The 20,699-nt window shown below is 43.2% G+C and overlaps 1 protein-coding gene across 4 annotated transcripts in view; it reads right to left on the bottom strand.

Moving 5' to 3' along the window:
- PFKFB1 (6-phosphofructo-2-kinase/fructose-2,6-biphosphatase 1) overlaps nt 1-20,699 on the bottom strand; it is a 40,482-nt gene that overhangs the window by 8,686 nt on the left and 11,097 nt on the right. For 2 of the 4 annotated variants that reach the window (XM_060763298.2, XM_060763300.2), the window contains exons 1-7: nt 20,067-20,226; nt 16,308-16,433; nt 16,085-16,181; nt 7,292-7,358; nt 7,118-7,192; nt 4,837-4,893; nt 2,969-3,090 (exon numbers count right to left, since the gene is read on the bottom strand). In XM_060763298.2, coding sequence (XP_060619281.2) covers nt 2,969-3,090; nt 4,837-4,893; nt 7,118-7,192; nt 7,292-7,358; nt 16,085-16,181; nt 16,308-16,433; nt 20,067-20,160 — 638 coding nt within the window. In that variant the 5' untranslated portion in view covers nt 20,161-20,226. Of the gene's footprint in view, nt 1-2,968; nt 3,091-4,836; nt 4,894-7,117; nt 7,193-7,291; nt 7,359-16,084; nt 16,182-16,307; nt 16,434-20,066; nt 20,227-20,699 lie in introns of those variants that run through there. The other 2 variants (XM_067464148.1, XM_060763299.2) reach the window with 1 other exon arrangement.

Genomic DNA, 20,699 nt, shown 5'->3' with positions numbered 1-20,699 from the left:
GACCTCACTACCTCTGAGGATGCTTGCCATATATGCAGGTGAAATGTCAGGAGAGACTGCCTCTAGAACAGTGTTTCTCAACCTGGGGGTCGGGACCCATGGGGGGGTCACCAGGGGGTGTCAGAGGGGTCGCCAAATGCCCATCAGAAAGATGGAAGGTGAACTACATCTCCCCTAAATCACTGTCAATTCATCCCAAATCCCTCCAGTACGTTCTGTTGGTCATGGGGGTTCTATGTTGGAAGTTTGGCCCAATTCTATCGTTGGTGGGGTTCAAGGGTCTTTGATTGTAGGTGAACTATAAATCCCAGCAACTACAACTCCCAAATACAATTTCCCCAAACTCCACCAGTGTTCACATTTGGGCATATTGAGTATTCATGCCAAGTTTGGTCCAGATCTACTGTTGTTTGAGTCCACAGTGCTCTCTGGATGTAGGTGAACTACAACTCCAAAACTCAAGGTCAGTGCCCACCAAACACTTCCAGTATTTTCTACTTGGTCATAGGAGTTCTGTGTGCCAAGGTTGCTTCAGTTTCCATCATTAGTTGCATTCAGAATGCTCATTGATTGTACATGAACTATAAATCCCAGCAACTATAACTCACAAATGACAACATCCATTCCCTCCAACTCCATCAGTATTCAAACTTGGGTGTATTGGGTAGGACCAGTGAATGAAAAGACATCCTGCATATCAGATATTTACGTGACGATTCACAACAGTAGCAAAATTACAGATATGAAGTAGCAACAAAAATAATGTTATGGTTGGGGGTCACCACAACATTAAGGGGTCGCGGCATTAGGATGGTTGAGAAACACTGCTCTAGAACATTACCATATAGCCCGAAAAAACCTACAACAATCCAGTTCCACATCTTTGTTTATCTGCATTTTGAACTTTTTTGGTGAAGATGAGAAAAAACTGCTTGAAGGATTTGTTTGTGTGGAAGGAGGATAGCATGGGGAAAGTATTCCCTGCTATTTCTCAAAAAGCTATTTTTTTGTTAAGTGTGTTGATGCTGAGCTTCATTGCACAGATTTACATGTAATAGGTAGAAGGAAGTCCCTTTGCTATATGTGGCACTGCTACTTTACAGAACAGGTGTGTGACAATCGTTTACTAAGCTCAGATATCATTCCAGCTTTTTGTTTAAAAAAAGTTTCACCATGTTTTTCTGATGTCTGACCTAGAAACGAGGGCCAAGATCTTGCACTGTAAGACATAACCGTAACAGAGCTTTGTCACCATAGCTACATCTGACAGTGCCTCTCACTCAAAAGAGGTTACTTTTGCATCCAAACAGCACTCCAACCAAATAGTTTCTGAGAAGCTGCACATTGGGGCACATTGCAGTGCTCTTCCAATTATGGGGTGCATTGAGAACAGGAAACTGGAAAGTCCCCTTGGGATCCCGCCATAAGTGCTTATTCTTTAATGCTCCTTGTGGCTGAGAGAGCACTGAAGTTGTCGTTTCCCAGCACTCTCCTCTGCAGTGCCTCAAAAACCCTTTGGCTGGGGTGCTTCCTTTCTAAAAATGTAGAAAGGGTATGTGTTTTACATTCTTCCATTTATTACTGCAATTAGAGTTAGGATCTCAATTGAAGAGAGATATCGACAATCTGGAATGTGTTCGGAGGAGGGCGACTAAAATGATCAAGGGTCTGGAGAACAAGCCGTATGAGGAGTGGCTTAAAGAGTTGGCATGTTTAGTCTGAAAAAGAGTAGGGCTAGAAGAGATATGATAGTCATGTATAAATATGTGAGAGGAAGCCACAGACGGGAGGAGGGAGCAAACTTGTTTCCTGCTTCTCTGGAGACTAGGACGCGGAACAATGGCTTCAAACTACAAGAAAGGAGATTCCATCTGAACATGAGGAAGAACTTCCTGACGGTGCGTTCAGCAGTGGAATTCTCTGCCCTGGAGTGTGGTAGAGGCTCCTTCTTTGGAAGTTTTTAAACAGAGGCTGGGTGGCCATCTGTCAGGGGTGATTTGAATGCAATATTCCTGCTTCTTGGCAGGGGGTTGGTCTGCATGGCCCATGAGGTCTCTTCCAACTCTATGGTTCGATGATTCTATGATATCAGCAAACAAGATCCCAGCTGAGGCGAGGGAGAGAGACTAATTCCTCTTTTTTAAAAAAACCTCTTTGCTGCCTTATACTGATTCAGTTTCTTCTTTTATATTGGCTGGGACATTCCGTATGCTGTTAAACCTTTGTACTTTATATCACAGGCAATGAAACTCTTGTGTATAACAAAGTAACACAGTTTATTTATAACTTCTGGCTCCAACGCTTGTGGTTACATTTTGTGTTTTGTTGCAATCTTGAGGCTTACAGGCAGTATCATTTACTTGGTTAACTTTTCTGAATAAACTATCAGTGTTTCACATTCACAAATATGTTACTCGCTTTACATACTCTTGGCCGAATTATATTCTGAACTAAGGCAACACTAGCCTTCTTTATGTTCCTTAAAACTCGAGCTCTATTTAACTAACTGCTTCACTATATCAGAAGTCTTTAACACAGCTTCATAACTGCTTATTTCTATCAGGCACTCAAAAACCAACTTTCCTCTTCACACACAGATTCCTAACTGTCATTTTCAAACTCCCTCACTCTAACTGCCTCTTTTAGAACTTTGGCTCCGCCCCTTTGGAATGTTCAGCTTTGCTCTCCCCAACTGTCATTTTGGCCTAGCAGCTTTTTCAAATCCTGGGCCTACACTAATCTGCATATGACCAATCGGCTTCACATATGCAAATGAATCCTATCTCTGCTGTTGCTACCCTGTCTGTGCCTATTCTTCCCTATCTGCCATATGTAAACATAGAGCTATACACCAAAACTTTAACATAGAGTAGCAATTTCGCTACACCAGCTATTTTTTTTTACAGGAAAAAAATATTACATTTGCCAGACAGTTATTACAAAGGAGCAGAGTGAACTGCTTTGTTACCTATCCAGTTCGTCATCAAGTGGTTCATAGGTTTTCTGGTAACATTCGATCCTCTTGAGAAAGTCTCCCACAACTTCATCACGGTTGCAGTCCTTATAATCAGGGCTAGTTAGTTTCACTTGCTGTGAGAGGGGATAGGCAAGAGAACAAGGTGAGAAAAGGAGGCTGCTGCTAATAGCCAGGCTTCCTGGCTATCTATTAGGATTAGCTAAAAGAAGGATAGTGGCAGTGGTCCTTAGTCACTACCATATCAGGCCTTAGAACAGTGTTTCTCAACCTGGGGGTTGAGACCCCTGAGGGGGTTGCGGGGGGGGGGGGGATTCAGAGGGGTTACCAAAGACCATTAAAACACATATTTCTGATGGTCTAAGGCAGGGGTCCTCAAATTTTTTAAACAGAGGGTCACAGTCCCTCAAACTGTTGGAGGGCCAGATTATAATTTGAAAAAAATAGGAATGAATTCCTATGCACAGTGCACATATCTTATTTGTAGGGGAAAAAAACACTTAAAACAATACAATAATTAAAATGAAGAACAATTTTTAACAAATATAAACTTATTAGTATTTCTGGGTTGTTGTAGGTTTTTCGGGTTATATTAGTATTTCAATGGGAAGTGTGGGCCTGATTTCGCTGATGAGATAGGATTGTTGTTGTGTGCTTTCAGACTTAGGTTGACCTGAGCCAGAGAAATGATCTTGGAGGGCCGTATCTGGCCCCCAGGCCTTAGCTTGAGGACCCCTGGTCTAAGGAACCCCTTTGGCAGCAACTCCAACTCTCTAACAAAATCAACCCCTCCAGTACTTTCTGTTGGTCATGGGGGTTCTGTGTGGGAAGTTTGGCCCAGTTCTTTCATTGGTGGGGTTCAAGGGGCTCTTTGATTTTAGGTGAACAATAAATCCCAACAACTACAACTCCCAAATGTCAAAATATATTTTTCCCAAATTCCACCAGTGTTCACATTTGGGCATATTGAGTATTCATGCCAAGTTTGGTTCAGATACATCATTGTTTGAATCCATAGTGCTTTCTGGATGTAGGTGAACTAAAACTCCAATACTCAAGGTCAATGCCCACCAAACCATTCCAGTATTTTCTGTCGGTCATGGGAGCTCTGTGTGCCAAGTTTGGTTTAATTCCATCGTTGGTGTAGTTCAGAAGTCTCCTTGATTGTAGGTGAACTATAAATCCAGCAACTACAACTCCCAAATGGCAAATTCAATTTCCCCCAACCCCACCAACCTCATTCAAATTTGGGTGTATTGGGTATTTGTGCCAAATTTGGTCCACTGAATTAAAATACATTGTACATATCAGTTATCTACATTACGATTCATAACAGTAGCAAAATTAGAGTTATGAAGTAACAACGAAAATAATTTTATGGTTGGGGGTCACCACAACATGAGGAAGTATGTTAAGGGGTCATGGCATTAGAAGCACTGCCTTAGAAGCTATGCTTAGTTTGACACAGGGCTCTCCCCACTGCTAAGCCCAACGCCGCTTACTGAAACTTGTAAAGTAATTGAACATCACTAAGCACCACCAGAGCATATCCCTGGCTACTAATCTCTTTTCTCCTGCTGCAATTTAGGATTGGAGGAAGGGCTTTCTAAGAATAATAGAGTATAGCTTCTATGCAGGATGGATGTCTCATATTGAAATTAAGCATTACTAAGAAGGTTAACGGTACTCCATGCAGTCATGCTGGCCACATGACCTTGGAGGTGTCTACGGACAACGCCGGCTCTTAGAAATGGAGATGAGCACCACACCTCAGAGTCGGACACGACCGGACTTCATGTCAGGGGAAAACCTTTACCTTTACCTAAGAAGATTGACTTGTGGCAAAGAGGGGAAAACCTTACTGTGATATTCTCCTGGATGATGTCTGGATCATCACAGATAGATTCAATGAAGAAGACCTGTGAACAAGACAGGAATATATAATCCAAAGTGAAAGTGGTAGAATGCCAACCATGATTTTTTTTAAAAAAATACTGTACTTTGCAGCAATATGTGCAGTGTGTAAACAGCAGCTGTAAAAACAATATAGTATTAATGAGACGAGCTGTCTGGTGGCGCAGAAGGTTAAATTGCTAAGCTGCTGAAAGGTTGGTAATTCGAATCCGGGGAGCGGGGTGAGCTCCCATTGTTAGGCTCAGCTTCTCAGTCAGTAGCCTTTATTTCGGTCAACAAACCATTGGCTAAGTCAAGTGAAAGTAAAATGATGAAATACAACAATTAACAATTAATAACATCACATTTGGCTTATGATTAATGAAAACAAGTATCACCATTCGCTATCGGATGAATGACTGTCTATATAATCTAAAACAGGAATTGATTGCCAATTAATAATAAGTCTCCCGAGTACTCTTTGTTACACTCAGCCTTTACAGGTTATTCATGAAGCACTTGTGGCTTTTTGCCGCTGCAAACAGAAATGTGGCCACCTGTTCCGTTACCCTTTTATCAAGATCAGACAGTAAATAAGTGCAGTACCAACTTAGGGTTCTTCCTGGCCACTTGGTGAGTAGAGGGGATATTAACCTTAGTCTATCATCCTTGTAAATTGTGCAAATAAAAAGTACATGTATTACAGTTTCAATTTTACCCTCCCCGCATGGGCAAACTCTGTGTTCGTAATCAGTCCCTTTGTATCTACCCTCTAGTATGGCTGATTTGAGGGCATTGAATCTGGCCCAACTGAAAGCAAGGCGAAATTTTGGGATGTTTAAATTTTCTAAGTATTTGGCACCTCCCAAATAGGCCTAAACTCAATGGAGAGCATGTGGGGCACGCCAGAGTCATTGAGTCCTGTTTGTCTATGTCACTGATTCATTCCACTAAGATCTGCATTTATTTATTTATTTATTTATTTATTTGCTGCATTTGTTAACCGCCGCTCTCAGCCCTAGGGCGACTCGCGGCGGTGTACAACATATAAAAAACATATTTCACAATAAACTACAACGACAAAAAACAACATATCACTAATACACTATCATCTAATTACACTAAAAATAATCCGCTTCGTCTTATCATAGAATCATAACCAATCTCGTAGTCTATATTCCGTTCCAGTTGTCATTTCCAGTTACTGTAGCATTTAGTTAAATGCCTTCTCGAATAGCCATGTCTTCAGGCTCTTCCGGAAGGACATAATGGAGGGCGCCTGTCTGATGTCAACAGGGAGGGTGTTCCATAGCCGGGGGGCCACCACTGAGAAGGCCCTATCCCTCGTCCCCGCCAGGCGTGCCTGTGAGGCAGGCAGGATCGAGAGAAGGGCCTCCCCAGACGATCTCAAGGTCCTCGTGGGCTCATAGGCCGAGATGCGGTCCGAAAGGTATTTTGGGCCGGAACCGTTTAGGGCTTTGTAGGATAGCACCAGCACCTTAAATTATCTTTTTATGCACAAAACCGCTCAATATATTCTCTGAGAGGCCCATCTGCCTGAGTTTCTGATTTAGCGCTTTGATTCGGTGGGATTTAAAGAGGTCTTTTTGAATCAGATATGTATATCCCGCTTCAGGCCCTTTGTGCACCCTCTCATTGTTAGGTTCAGCTTCTGCCAACCTAACCGTTCAAAAACATGCAAACATGAGTAGATCAATAGGTACTGCTTCTACTGGATTCAAAGCTGAGCTATAAGACACAAAATGTTTACACAGAGGGGGAAAATGGGAGAACAGGATAGTCCGTTTGAGAAGGTGATTAGGAAATATTTGAGAGGGGAGAAGAAAGTAGAAGGAGATCTGTATGAGCAAATCATAACAGTAAACGAAGAAATAATAGAGGAAATTTTCCAAACATGGAGAATGGACATGGAAATTGAGAGGGAAGACATCCAAAGGGAAATAAGTAATATAGCAAAAGAAAAGTATAATGTCCAGGGGAAACCTTTATTAATGAGACAGAGGGTACTATGTTGTCTTTCCCTATCCCACTTCCCCATCCTACTTTCAACAAACAACATTCCAACTTTTTTGATAACCGCAATATAATAATGGCAATGGCATGCAAAACCAGAGATCCCCCCCCCCCCCCCCCCAGTTTGTTTAATGTAGTTTATGTTTCCTTCACACAGAGCTTCCGGCAAAGAAAAGCCACCACTCATGTTTCGGAGCGGTTTATTTTGTCACTTACTTTGTAGCCATTTTCCTTAGCAAACTGGAGAATGAGGGCACGCCGTTCCCGCGTGGTGTTAGTGGCATCGAAAACCTAAGATAAGGATAGAGAGGGAGGCAGCTGAACCCTTATGCATTCTGAGGCAAAGCAATAAAAATATGCAAAATTTCCATAAAGACTTTGTCCTCATACCGCAACTTGCCCCTCTTCCAAGCTCAGGTAAGTTTTAACATCCCGAAGAGCTGAAAGTGCACACTGTCTGTTGGAGAGTAAGAGGAGAGGTTACACATCCATCAGCAGCCTCATTACATAATGCCTGTGGAGAGAAGCACCAAAGCAATTACTATTATAACATAGTAATATAGAGGACTCTTAGTATCTTGGATGATGGGGTTGGTAGTACCTCACATGTGGAGAATGCCTGCTTGGGAAACGGATAGTGCAAGGGCCATAGTAGCAGGCCCAGTGTGTCTCTGAAATCTATATAAATAAAAATGTAATGTTCGTTTGTGGGATTAACATAACTCAAAAACCACTGGATGAATTACCAAATTAGGCTACAGGACATCTACTAACCCAAGGAGTGACCATCACTCAACAAATTGATTTTGTCATTTGGGAGTTGTAGTTGCTGGGATTTATAGTTCACCTACAATCAAAGAGCACTCTGAACTCCACCAATGATGGAACTGAACCAAACTTGGCATACAGGACTCCCATGACCGACAGAAAACACTAGGAGGGTTTGGTGGGCATTGCCCTTGAGTTTGGGAGTTGTAGTTCGCCTACATCCAGAGAGCACTGTGAACTCAAACAGTGATGGATCTGGACCAAACTTGGCACAGATACTCAATATGTCCAAATGTGAACACTGGTGGAGTTTGAGGGAAATACACCTTGACATTTGGGGGTTGTAGTTACTGGGATTTATAGTTCACCTACAATCAAAGAGCATTCTGAACCCCACCAACGACAGAATTGGAGCAAACTTCCCACACATAACCCCAATGACCAACAGAAAATGCCATTCCGTCCAATTCCCTTCACCAGGGCAAGAAAACGTAATCAAAGCCCTCCTGACAAAGAGCCATCCAGCCATAGATATAGATAGATATATATGATTCGCACGCACACACAGATATAGTACCATAGATTTGAAAGGGACCCCTAAAGAAGCACAATTATATGTTGCATGTTCCAGAGTAGGCAAACCAGACACTCTCCACATCAACACTGACAAAGAAAGAGCAAGAAATTCTGTTTACCCGCAAGCATAAATAAATTATTAGAAACCAACACTTTCTCATTACTTTATTTTCAAAATGCCAAAATGCCAAAACTTCTTCCCTAAGCAGAATGCCAAGGACCAAATCTCTGTTTTCCATACAGCAGAACCTGCACAAAATCCAAGACTCCAAAAGCGCACTTCTTCCTCTTCCCTTGAGAAAGAAGTCCCAAAGTGACCAGACTGCTCCCATGCAAATCTGCCACTATCCATAGGTACACTATCTCCTTCCCATGGAGCAGAGTATAACGGGTGAACCAGACTCCTCAGGACTGCCACACTTTGAGCATTATTAGATCAAGTCTTTTATAGGAATATTCTGGTGATGTAGTCCCAAAGTTGTAAATGAATGATAGACGTCTTCCATCCTGGCTCCATCTCAATTTCCTGGCCAGATGTTGATCTTCTTGATTGGTGTTGAGCATATGTTGATTTCCTTCTTAACATAAGGAATGTTGCAAACATTTCTGTTATCACTGTCCCAATTCTTATCAGAGTTTACTCTTCAGATCTCATTAACAGGTTTTAATCACAAAGCAGCAAGCAGGTAGTTAGTCATTGCAGGCCTTAATACAAGGGGTATTTTTTTAAGTAAGGTCAGTTGAAACATAAGTACACAATGAAAGTTTATTTCAAAAAAGTAAATTTATTTTCAGAAAGTACATACTTCACTCTATTTTTCGACATAGTTGCCAAGTTTGTTCAAACACTTATCATACCTCTGAACCAATTTTAAAATACCCTCTTTATAAAAACTTGCTGCTTGCTCCGATAACCAAATTGTCTGTAATCAAAGAAGGGTGACCGGAGCGGTCCTCATCATGGACGTTGTCATGGCCATCTTTGAATTGTCATACCCACTTACGCACTTTGCTTTCACTCATAACAGTATCACCGTACACTACACAAATCTGTCGATGAATTTCTGCAGCAGGCAGGTTCCTTGCTGACAAAAACTGTATCACTGAGCGAACCTCACTTGCGGAGGGTGAGTTGATAGTCTTAAACATTTTTAAAGCACAGAACAGAACCGTACAGGTTAGCTACAGAGCGGAAACTGAGCACAGTTGTTCCCGAGGCATGCCGGTACACGACGCATGTGCTCGTTGCGGTATGCGCGCAAACTACTAGTGTCTACAACACAACGGACCTTACTTTAAAAATACCCCTCGTATCATACTGGTGTTTCCAAAATTATTAGCTCCATTCATACATCCTTCCATTCTTCCATTCATTCCCTCACATAATTATTAAATTCATATTTGTCAAATCTGCACATTGAATTTCTTGGGACACATGGCGATGCCAACCCAGGTTTTTGGGGTTGGTTACTGGTTAAAATTTCTAGACTTATACAAGACGATATAAAATATTTCAAAAGGTGAGGCAAATAAACATATCCTGCTTCTGTTAGCCCCTTGTTATCTGATAAGAGTTATAGGGGGCATTTGATACACCATCATTCACTCCCTCTTATAATTTCAGCAGGCATTGCTCACACACTGTTGGACTTATCTTGGTTGCTTAAGGGCTAGAAATGTGTCTTAAGAATAAGGTATAACAGTCTCTGAATATTAGATCCTGATTTTTGAATCTGGAGTCATAATTCTGGTAAATTATGGGGATAGACAGGAAGTTCAGTTTGGACCAATGCTAAACAGGATTTAACAGCTGAGACCCAGTGAATGCAGCCTTGGATGTTGTGTTTGTCCAAGTCACCTTGTCTACATATGAAGCAAACACTCAAAGTAAATAATATGGTATTGGGCAGCTCAAGGCTCTAAGGAGCCACCACAGGCTCCTGGCACCACAAAGAGAACTGCAGACATTTTAGGGAAAGCATCAAACAGAACTTTCCTTGGTCAGGGAATAATGTGGGCAACACGTGGAAGGAAATTGCTGAAGTCATTAAAGATGAATGTTGGGGAAACTTCACCCCTCTCCTTAACTGTAGCTGACAGGATGATGGATGTTTTACCACTTGTGAAGAGCTTCAAGTGCCCTCATCTTCAGGGGCGGCTCAACCCATTACGCAAAGTAAGCATTTGCAGTATAGTTGCTTTTGCCCAGGGGCGCTCTTGAGGCGCTCTTGGGGTAAAATAGACCTTGACATATGCTAGTTGTAGTTACTGGGGTGTATAATTCACCTACAATCAAAGAGCATTCTGAACTCCACCAATGATGGAATTGAACCAAATATGGCACACAGAACTCCCACAATGAACAGAAAATATATATCAGTGATTGGTTGGGGGGGGGGGGGGTGTGCCAAAATACTGTTTGCTTACCGTTGAAAATTACCTAGGGCTGCCAATGCTCATCTTGGACTAAAATATTATAATCAGTATCTGAGGAAACGAGATTTCAACAGCAGCATTGTTTCCTGTTGCATTTGTGTAAAGCATATTTTCATATCCCCAACTGGCCATTCTTTTGATTTGTAACTATGCAAACAGATACAGGGTAAAAAGTGACATCAAGGATAATCACTTGCCATTATTCTACCGATGTGAGAAATCTGCAGCTAAAGTATGCCTGACAGATAGACATTCAGCCACTGCTTAAGTACATCTAAGGAAAATCACCTTCCAAAAAAGACTTAGAATCATAGGCATTAGTAAGAAACATGAAATGATACAAGTAGTGTGCATCTATCTTTTAAGTCATAGAATCATAGCATCATAAAGTTGGAAGAGACCTCATGGGCCATCCAGTCCAACCCCCTGCCAAGAAGCAGGAAAATCACATTCAAAGCACTCCTGACAGATAGCCATCCAGCCTCTGTTTAAAAGTTTCCAAAGAAGAAGCCTCTACCACACTCCAGGGCAGAGAGTTCCACTGCTGAACGGCTCTCACAGTCAGGAAGTTCTTCTTCATATTCAGATGGAATCTCCTCTCTTGTAGTTTGAAGCCATTGTTCCGCGTCCTAGTCTCCAAGGAAGCAGAAAACAAGCTTGCTCCCTCCTCCCTGTGACTTCTCCTCACATATTTATACATGGCTATCATGTCACCTCTCAGCCTTCTCTTCTTCAGGCTAAACATGCCCAGCTCTTTAAGCCGCTCCTCATAGGGCTTGTTCTCCAGACCCTTGATCATTTTAGTCGCCCTCCTCTGGACACATTCCAACTTGTCTTTTTATTTGCAACTACGCAAACAGATACAGGTTTAAAAGTGACATCAAGGAAAATCACTTGCCAATACCCTACTGATGCGAGAAATCTGCAGCTAAAGCATTTATTTATTTATTTATTTACTTTATTTGTATACCGCTGTTCTCAGCCCTTAGGCGACTCACAGCGGTTAACAACAGAACAGCAAAAATACAGTACACAGTAAAAAACAATAACATCATAACACCTAAACAATCCTATATAATTAACAACAATGGCCATTCACTGGCGTCTCATCACTGAAAACATGATCCAAATCCGCCTGCTCGAACAACTAGGTCTTCACTTTTTTGCGGAATACCAATAATGATGGAGCTAGTCTAATATCTGTGGGAAGGGCGTTCCACAGCCGAGGGGCCACCACCGAGAAGGCCCTATCTCTCGTCCCCGCCAGCCGTGCGTGTGAGGCAGGTGGGATCTAGAGCAGGGCCTCCCCGGAAGATCTCAAAGTCCTGACAGATAGCCATTCAGCCTCTGCTTAAGTACATCTAAGGAAAGTCACCTTCCAAACAGACACAGAATAATAGAATCATAGAGTTGGAAGAGACCTCATGGGCCATCCAGTCCAACCCCCTGCCAAGAAGCAGGAATATTGCATTGAAATCACCCCCGACAGATGGCCATCCAGCCTCTGTTTAAAAGCTTCCAAAGAAGGAGCCTCCACCACACTCTAGGGCAGAGAGTTCCACTGCTGAACAGCTCTCACAGTCAGGAAGTTCTTCCTAATGTTCAGATGGAATCTCCTTTCTTGTACTTTGAAGCCATTGTTCTATTGCGTCCTAGTCTCCAAGGAAGCAGAAAACAAGCTTGCTCCCTCCTCCCTTTGGCTCCCTCTCACATATTTATACATGGCTATCATATCTCCTCTTAGCCTTCTCTTCTTCAGGATAAACATGCCCAGCTCCTTAAGCCACTCCTCATAGGGCTTGTTCTCCAGACTCTTGATCATTTTAGTCGCCCTCCTCTGGACACATTCCAGCTTGTCTTTTTATTTGCAACTACGCAAACAGATACAGGTTTAAAAGTGACATCAAGGATAATCACTTGCCAATACCCTACTGATGCGAGAAATCTGCAGCTAAAGCATGCCTGACAGATAGCCATTCAGCCTCTGCTTAAGTACATCTAAGGAAAATCACCTTCCAAAACAGACATAGAATCCTAGAGTTGGAAGAGACCTCATGGGCCATCCAGTCCAACCCCCTCCCAAGAAGCAGGAAAATTGCATTCAAAGCACCCCTGCCAGATGGCCATCCAGCCTCTGTTTAAAAGTTTCCAAAGAAGAAGCCTCTACCACACTCCGAGGCAGAGAGTGCCACTGCTGAACAGCTCTCACAGTCAGGTAGTTCTCCCTAATGTTCAGATGGAATCTCCTTTCTTGTAGTTTGAAGACATTGTTTCGTGTCCTGTTCTCCATGGAAGCAGAAAACAAGCTTGCTCCCTTCTCCCTGTGACTTGCTATCACATATTTATACATGGCTATCAATTCACCTCTCGGCCTTCTCTTTCTCAGGCTAAACATGCCCAGCTCTTTAAGCTGCTCCTCACAGTGCTTGTTCTCCACACCCTTGATCATTTTAGTCGCCCTCCTCTGGACACATTCCAGCTTGTCAATATCTCTCTTGAATTGTGGTGCCCAGAATTGGACAAAATATTCCTGGTGTGTCTAACCAAGGCAGAATAGAGAGGTAGCACAAAACTCCTTCAACAAAGGAGTTTTGTGCTGCTCCCTTGGCTTCACTTTCTCTGAGTCATTTCCATCAGCATGGATCACATCCTGTAAGGTAGGTACTTTACACTGCAAAGATTAAATATATACAGACACATGCACGCATACACTAAATGTAGGCATCAAAGCTGACCCTTCAGTGAGTTCTAGGTCCAACTTGCTCCTTGTGTCTTTCCCCTTTTTGCTTTTGTGCATTTTCACCTGGAAATTAAGTACCGAGCCATGTTATTCCATCTGGTCTTGTGGTATTGATAGTTCTTGAAAATTCTTGGCTTTTTTGAAATGGCTTCATCTTGCATGCCCTCAGTATGAGCTTCAACAACAGCTTCAGTGTTAGGCAAGTAGGTCCTTGTACATTTATTTTTGCCATTAAAAACAACATTTAAAATGATAATCCGGGAGGATGGCAAACAGGGCGAGGATACATAACCACACTATCAAAGCTTGCCAAAAGGATTCTGGCACAGGTTTGCTCTGGTCTCTGACTTGGAAGCCAGCTAGAAGCCATGATAGTTAAGTTCAAAGGCAACTTAAGTTCTGCAATCCAAACCTGTTGTGTCTGAAGTGCAGCTAACTGCGGTATACACAAGGGGGGCGGGATGAGTGATCTGTGACCTTAGAGTGATGTCACCCAGGAGTACATTCACATTGCATAATTATTGCACTTTGATCCTACTTTAACTGTTATAACTCCACTCAATGGAATACTGGGATTTTTGTTTTCTGAGGTACTGCGATGCAGTGGCTTATGGGAATGCACTGAAGGCATCCTAAATGCCTCACCAAACTAGAAATCCCATAATAATAATAATAATAATAATACTCCTGACCCTATGGCCTGGATGTCCTCAAATAGGATGTATATTATCTAATAATAATAATAATAATAATAATAATAATAATTCCAGCATATAGATCACATTTGCTGTGACATACTGTGCTTTTGTGTCAATAATAATAATAATAATAATAATAATAATAATAATAATAGAACTTTGAAAAAAGAGACTGAGAGCCTGATTCTGGCAGCCCAAGAACAAGCCATTAGAACTAATGCCATCAAAGCCAGAATTGAAAAGTCGACGACAGGTCCCAAATGTAGACTCTACAAGGAAGTAGATGAAACAATCCTCAGCTGCTGCATGAAGATCGCGCAGACAGACTACAAGCAGAGGCACAACACCGTTGCTCAGATGATTCATTGGAACTTCTGCCACAAATACCATCTGCCTGCGACAAAGATTAGTGAGATCACAAGCCGGAAAAAGTTACAGAGAATGAACACACCAAACTCCTCTGGTACTTCTGGATTCAGACAGACAGAGTTTTGTAGCATAATACTCCTGACCTCACAATTGTGTTAAAAAACAAAGTATGGATCGTCGATGTCGCAATCCCAGGTGACAGCAGGATTGCAGAGAAACAACTGGAAAAGCTGATACGATATGAGGGTTTAAAAACAAAGTTTCTGGAGTATAACAGCTACTTTTAAAGTAAGTACTACACAATTAAACAGGAAATAACACTTTCAAACCAGGAAGGTGGTTAGACCATACCTGGAATATTGTGTCCAATTCTGGGCACCACAATTGAAGAGAGATATTGACAAGCTAGAATGTGTCCAGAGGAGGGCAACTAAAATGATCAAGGGTCTGGAGAACAAGCCCTATGAGGAGCAGCTTAAAGAGCTGGGCATGTTTAGCCTTCAGAAGAGAAGACTGAGAGGAGACATGATAGCCATGTATAAATATGTGAGAGGAAGCCACAGGGAGGAGGGAGCAGACTTGTTTTCTGCTTCCCTGGAGACTAGGACGCGGAACAATGGCTTCAAACCACAAGAAAGGAGATTCCATCTGAAGATGAGGAAGAACTTCCTGACTGTGTGAGCCGTTCAGCAGTGGAACTCTCTGCCCTGGAGTGTGGTGGAGGCTCCTTCCTTGGAAGCTTTTAAACAGAGGCTGGATGGCCATCTGTCAGGGGTGCTTTGAATGCTTCTTGGCAGGGGGTTGGACTGGATGGCCCATGAAATCTCTTCCAACTCTATGATTCTATGTTTCTAATGAGTTTTTTTCAGATTTTGTTACATAGTGTATTTCCCAGTTACAACCACTTTTGATGCTAAACCTAGAAGCTAGCATCCTTTTATTCAGTTCTGAGGGAACTTTTGCTACATTTCTCACCATCTTCCATCAATCAGGGACATCAGTCCTGCTAGTTGGAGATGTCTGGGAGCTGTGGCCCAAAAAAGTAACTTCTTCAAGCTCTGCCCATGCCTTCCCAAAGATGGAAATTCCAGTCAGAACAAAAGTTGTGAAATCCAAACATTTGGTGCCTGGGAACCATGGGCAGCGTCTAAGTGGAGGGCTGGCAATGATTTTGCAGTTCGATTATTTACATTTACATTTTCCTGGTGAGCAAATCCTGAGATGTAAGGATTTCTGTTTTTTAATTGCTTACCCATTTGTGCCATACTCTCCTAGGAAGATTCCAGTTACCATGACAGTCCGTCAATCCATGTTGCTCATTGTTTTGGACAATGCCTGGCAGAAGTTCGGCACGGTTTTTGTCAATTAATAGTCTTCCCCTGTCCAACCTGGAAGTGCCAGAAATTCAACTATGGAGATGTGAATGTATATCTTGTTAAATAAATGAGGGTCAAAGTTTTCACCAATTGCTTGTCAATTGCCCAGAGATCCAAACCTACCTCTGCCCACCCTTGGACTACTAGGTGTGTCTTCCCTAGTGTGAACCTGGGGTTTCGAATTTTCCACCATACTCATCCATTCTAGATCAGTCCTCACCTCCGGATCTGCATAGCCTCCTCGTTGTCAGGACTGAAAAACTCATAATTCTTGTAGCTTTGGACGGCTTCTCGACGATACTGCCCAACATTGAACACTAGAGAAGATGAAAACTGGCTTGGCCTGGGTTCTTTAGGACACCCCTTCAACGTCTGCTCAAGAGGGGTTTCCTCCCTCTGCCCCATTCTGCCCACCCTAAAAGGAGACCCTTCTCCCCAGTTACCTTTTGTAGGGGTCCCAATCCAGTTGAGGTAGCGGGTGAGCTTTTTGGAGATGTATGTTTTTCCACGAGCTGGCAACCCCACCATGATCACCATGGTTGGCGAATTGGTGAACTGTGGCACCGAAGCTGAAGAAAAGGGGAACAAGGAGGTGGGTGTTGTTTCTAATTTGGGGTTGGAGAAAGCATTTTCGAAAGCAGACTATGGGTAGAAGGGGGGCAGGGGGAGAACTGCATTGTCTTACACAGAAAATTTAATAATAATATTAATAATAATAATACTTTATTTATACCCTGCCACCAAAGCTCTAGGTGCTCTTACTGCCTATTTCAAGGAAAACCAACTGATCCCTAATCCATCTAAAACACAGACATGTGCCTTTCACCTTAAGAACAGACAAGCATCCCCAGCTCTGAGGATTACCTGGGAAGGAATCCCACTGGAGCATTGCAGCACACCCAAATACCTGGGAGTCACTCTGGACCGTGCTCTGACCTACAAGAAGTACTGCCTGAACATCAAGCAAAAAGTGGGCGCTAGAAACAATATCATACGAAAGCTGACTGGCACAACCTGGGGATCACAACTAGACACAGTGAAGACATCTGCCCTTGCGCTATGCTACTCTGCTGCTGAGCACGCATGCCCAGTGTGGAACACATCTCACCACGCTAAAACAGTGGATGTGGCTCTTAATGAGACATGCCGCATTATCACGGGGTGTCTACGCCCTACACCACTGGAGAAATTACACTGCTTAGCCGGTATTGCACCACCTGTCATCCGCCGGGAAGTAGCAACCAATAGTGAAAGGTCTAAGGCAGTGACATCTCCAGCTCATCCCTTGTTTGGGTATCAGCCAGCACGTCAATGACTTAAATCAAGAAATAGTTTTCTTAGATCTACAGAGACACTCGCTGGAACACCTCAGCAAGCAAGAGTCTGAAAATGGCAGGCTCAAACCCAGAACCTCAACCAATGGCTGATACCAAATTAGAGACTCCCTCCTGGGCACACAGAAGACTGGGCGACTTGGAAGGCGCTGAACAGACTGCGCTCTGGCACCACAAGATGCAGAGCCAACCTTTAGAAATGGGGCCACAAAGTGGAATCCTTGACATGTGAGTGTGGAGAAGAGCAAACCACTGACCACCTGCTGCAATGCAACCTGAGCCCTGCCACATGCACAATGGAGGACCTTCTTGCGGCAACGCCAGAAGCACTCCAAGTGGCCAGATACTGGTCAAAGGACATTTAATCAACTACCAAGTTTGCAAAATGTGTGGTTTTTTAAATCTGTTTGTTTGTTTTGTTCTGTTAGAAATGTAATACAATGGTATGGTTGCTGATGACACGATAAATAAATAACCCCACCACCATCTCCCCAAGGGACTCGGAGCGGCTTACATGAGGCCAAGCCCAACAACACATAAAAAAACAACAACAAAAATAAACAATACAATTAATATAACTCACATATAGACAAAACACATAGAGATTTAAAAACCTATTCATCTGCTTAATGACAGAACCTATGAGTACAAGAAGAAACAGAGGCATGGAGCAACAGAAGGCATGGGAGGGTATCATGATGAAAATAATAATGCTTTCATTTATTGATATGCTGCATTTTCCCCAATAATGGGACCAGAGGCGGCCCTAAGTAATTTTCAACAGTAAGCAAACAGTATTTTGGCGCCCCCCACCAATCACTGATACATATTTTCTGTTTGTCGTGGGAGTTCTGTGTGCCATATTTGGTTCAATTCCATCATTGGTGGAGTTTAGAATGCTCTTTGATTGTAGGTGAACTATACATCCCAGTAACTACAACTCACATATGTCAAGGTCTATTTTCCCCCAAGAGCGCCTCAAGAGAGCTCCTGGGCAAAATCAGCTATACTGCAAATGCTTACTTTGCGTAATGGGTTGAGCCGCCCCTGAATGGGACTCAAAGTGGCTTGTGTATGTGTGAGTGCATATGTCTTCAAGTCATTTGCTGACTGATGATGACCCCATAGATTTCATAGGGTTTTCTAACCAAATAATACTCAGAATTGTTTTTGCCCGTTCCTTTCTCTGAAATATGGCCTACAACACCTGATATTTCTTGTTGATCTCCCATCCAAGTACTAGCCAGGACTAACCCTGCTTAGCCTCCAAGATCAGATGGGATGTGGTACCTCTAGATTATTTACAAACTGTTAAACATTTCATTACCTCCTTATTAATTTTTTGGACTAACTGGCAGAGCTGGTAAAGATACAGTTAGGGCATCTTTTTTGCACCATCATAAGCACCTATGCACCAACACTAGGTGCTGATGAAGACATCAAGGAAACTTTTTACTGTCAGCTGGACACCATTTTATCGGAGATACCTAAAGAGGATAAAATTATCCTCCTGGGGGACTTTAATGCAAGAGTCAGACAAGACTTCGACCTGTGGCCAGGGACCATAGGAAAAGACGGGGTTGGAAACAGCAACTCGAATGGCATCCTGCTTCTGGCCAAATGTGCCGAACACAACTTTGTCGCCACCAACATGCTCTTATGCCAGAAAAACAAGTTCAAGAAATCATGGAAGCACCCCCGGTCAAAACATTGGCACCTCTTAGACTACATAATCACACGTGGCAGAGACCACCATGACGTGCTTCTTACAAGAGCCATGACAGGTGCTGACGATTGCTGGACAGACCACAGGCTAATCCGATCCACGACGGCTATCAAAATTGCCCCCAAGCGCAGACTCCAAGGAAGAAAGACAAGGAGCAAAATGAATGAATGAAGCAGAGAGTGTTTGAGGACCAGGATATCCATAGGGAGACCAATATGCTTGTTTATAAAACTATTCTCCCAACCCTGCTATATTCCTGCGAGACGTGGACTGTCTACAGATGTCACATGCAACTCCTGGAATGATTCCATCAGCGCTGACCCCGGAAAATCCTGCAAATCTCTTGAGAAGACAAGCGGACAAATGTCAGCGTGCTGGAAGAAGCAAAGACCACCAGCATTGAAGCAATGGTCCTCCGCCATCAACTCCGCTGGACCAGCCATGTTGTCCGGATGCCCAACCACCATCTCCCAAAGCAGTTGCTCTACTCCGAACTCAAGAATGGAAAACGGAAAGTTGGTGGGCAGGAAAAGAGATTTAAAGATGGGCTCAAAGCCAATCTTAAAAACTCTGGCATAGACACTGAGAACTGGAAAGCCCTGGCCCTTGAGTGTTCCAGCTGGAGGTCAGCTGTGACCAGCAGTGCTGTGGAATTTGAAGAGGCACAAATGGAGGGCAAAAGAGAGGAACGTGCCAAAAAGAAGGCACATCAAGCCAACCCCAACCGGGACCGCCTTCCACTTGGAAACCAATGCCCTCACTGCGGGATAAGACGCAGATCAAGAATCGGGCTCCACAGTCACCTACAGACCCACCGCCAGTACACTTATCTAGGAAGACTATCCTACTCGGACAATGAGGGATCGCCTAAGTAGAAGAGATGCTTATGGACAGTTGCTATCAAAATAATATAATTTTCCCAACTACTCTGCTTTTCCTGCCTTCAACCATGGATCAGATCTACAATGAGAACTTCCTTCCTGGGAATGATTTGGGGGGTCAGTTCATTATTTGTACTCATGTCCAAATTTCTATGTGGAAAATTATTATTTCCTGGGCTGACCAGTGCAGCTGGTTTTCTGCATTAAAAAATACACCCCCAATCCTCTGTCACCGATAGCAGAACAACAGCTCCAACTCACATCCCCTACGTTGCTGGAGACGCTTGCTCATCCGAGGAATCCATACTTTCTGTAAGGGAGTCTGTGTGAGCTCCCCAAATTCTCCTGCCGACATCCTGCCTTGCTGTCCTGTTCTGCCAAGCTGGCCTGTCTGGCTCTTCCCAAGGGAGGCTCCTGGTTATAGCTTGTCATGTGTTTGCGTATGCAAGTTAAGAGCAGTTCAGCATGGGACAAGGTGGCCGTTGAACTCCCACCTCTGTGTACACTGCAGATCCCTTGTAGATAAGCATCTTCTGTCCAAACACACAATGCTATTCCAGAGAGAAAGCACCATTGCTTGTTTTTGTCTTAGGGGCAGTCAATGTAGGGAACTGGAAAGTCCCCATGCTTTTCTCCTGCTCTCTTGTTCCACCCAGTTCTTTTGAAGCAAAGAATGGAAAAATCTGACCCAAAATGTAATTTTTCCATGGTCTGTTCTGTCTTGATACTGTGTAAGGTGGGGTGTTACTTTCCAGACGTTGTTGGACAACTGCTCCCATCAGCCCATGATGATGTTGGGAGCTTCAGTGCAAGATCTAGACCAGGGGTCCTCAAACTACGGCCCAGGGGCCGAATACAGCCCTCAAAGTTCATATACCCGGCCCTTGCTCAGTG

Source organism: Anolis sagrei, chromosome 2 (genome assembly GCF_037176765.1).
Source record: "Anolis sagrei isolate rAnoSag1 chromosome 2, rAnoSag1.mat, whole genome shotgun sequence".
Classification (NCBI taxonomy): domain Eukaryota; kingdom Metazoa; phylum Chordata; class Lepidosauria; order Squamata; family Dactyloidae; genus Anolis; species Anolis sagrei.
The sequence above is the reverse complement of the archived record's forward strand: the minus strand, read 5'-3'. Positions and strand labels throughout refer to the sequence as shown.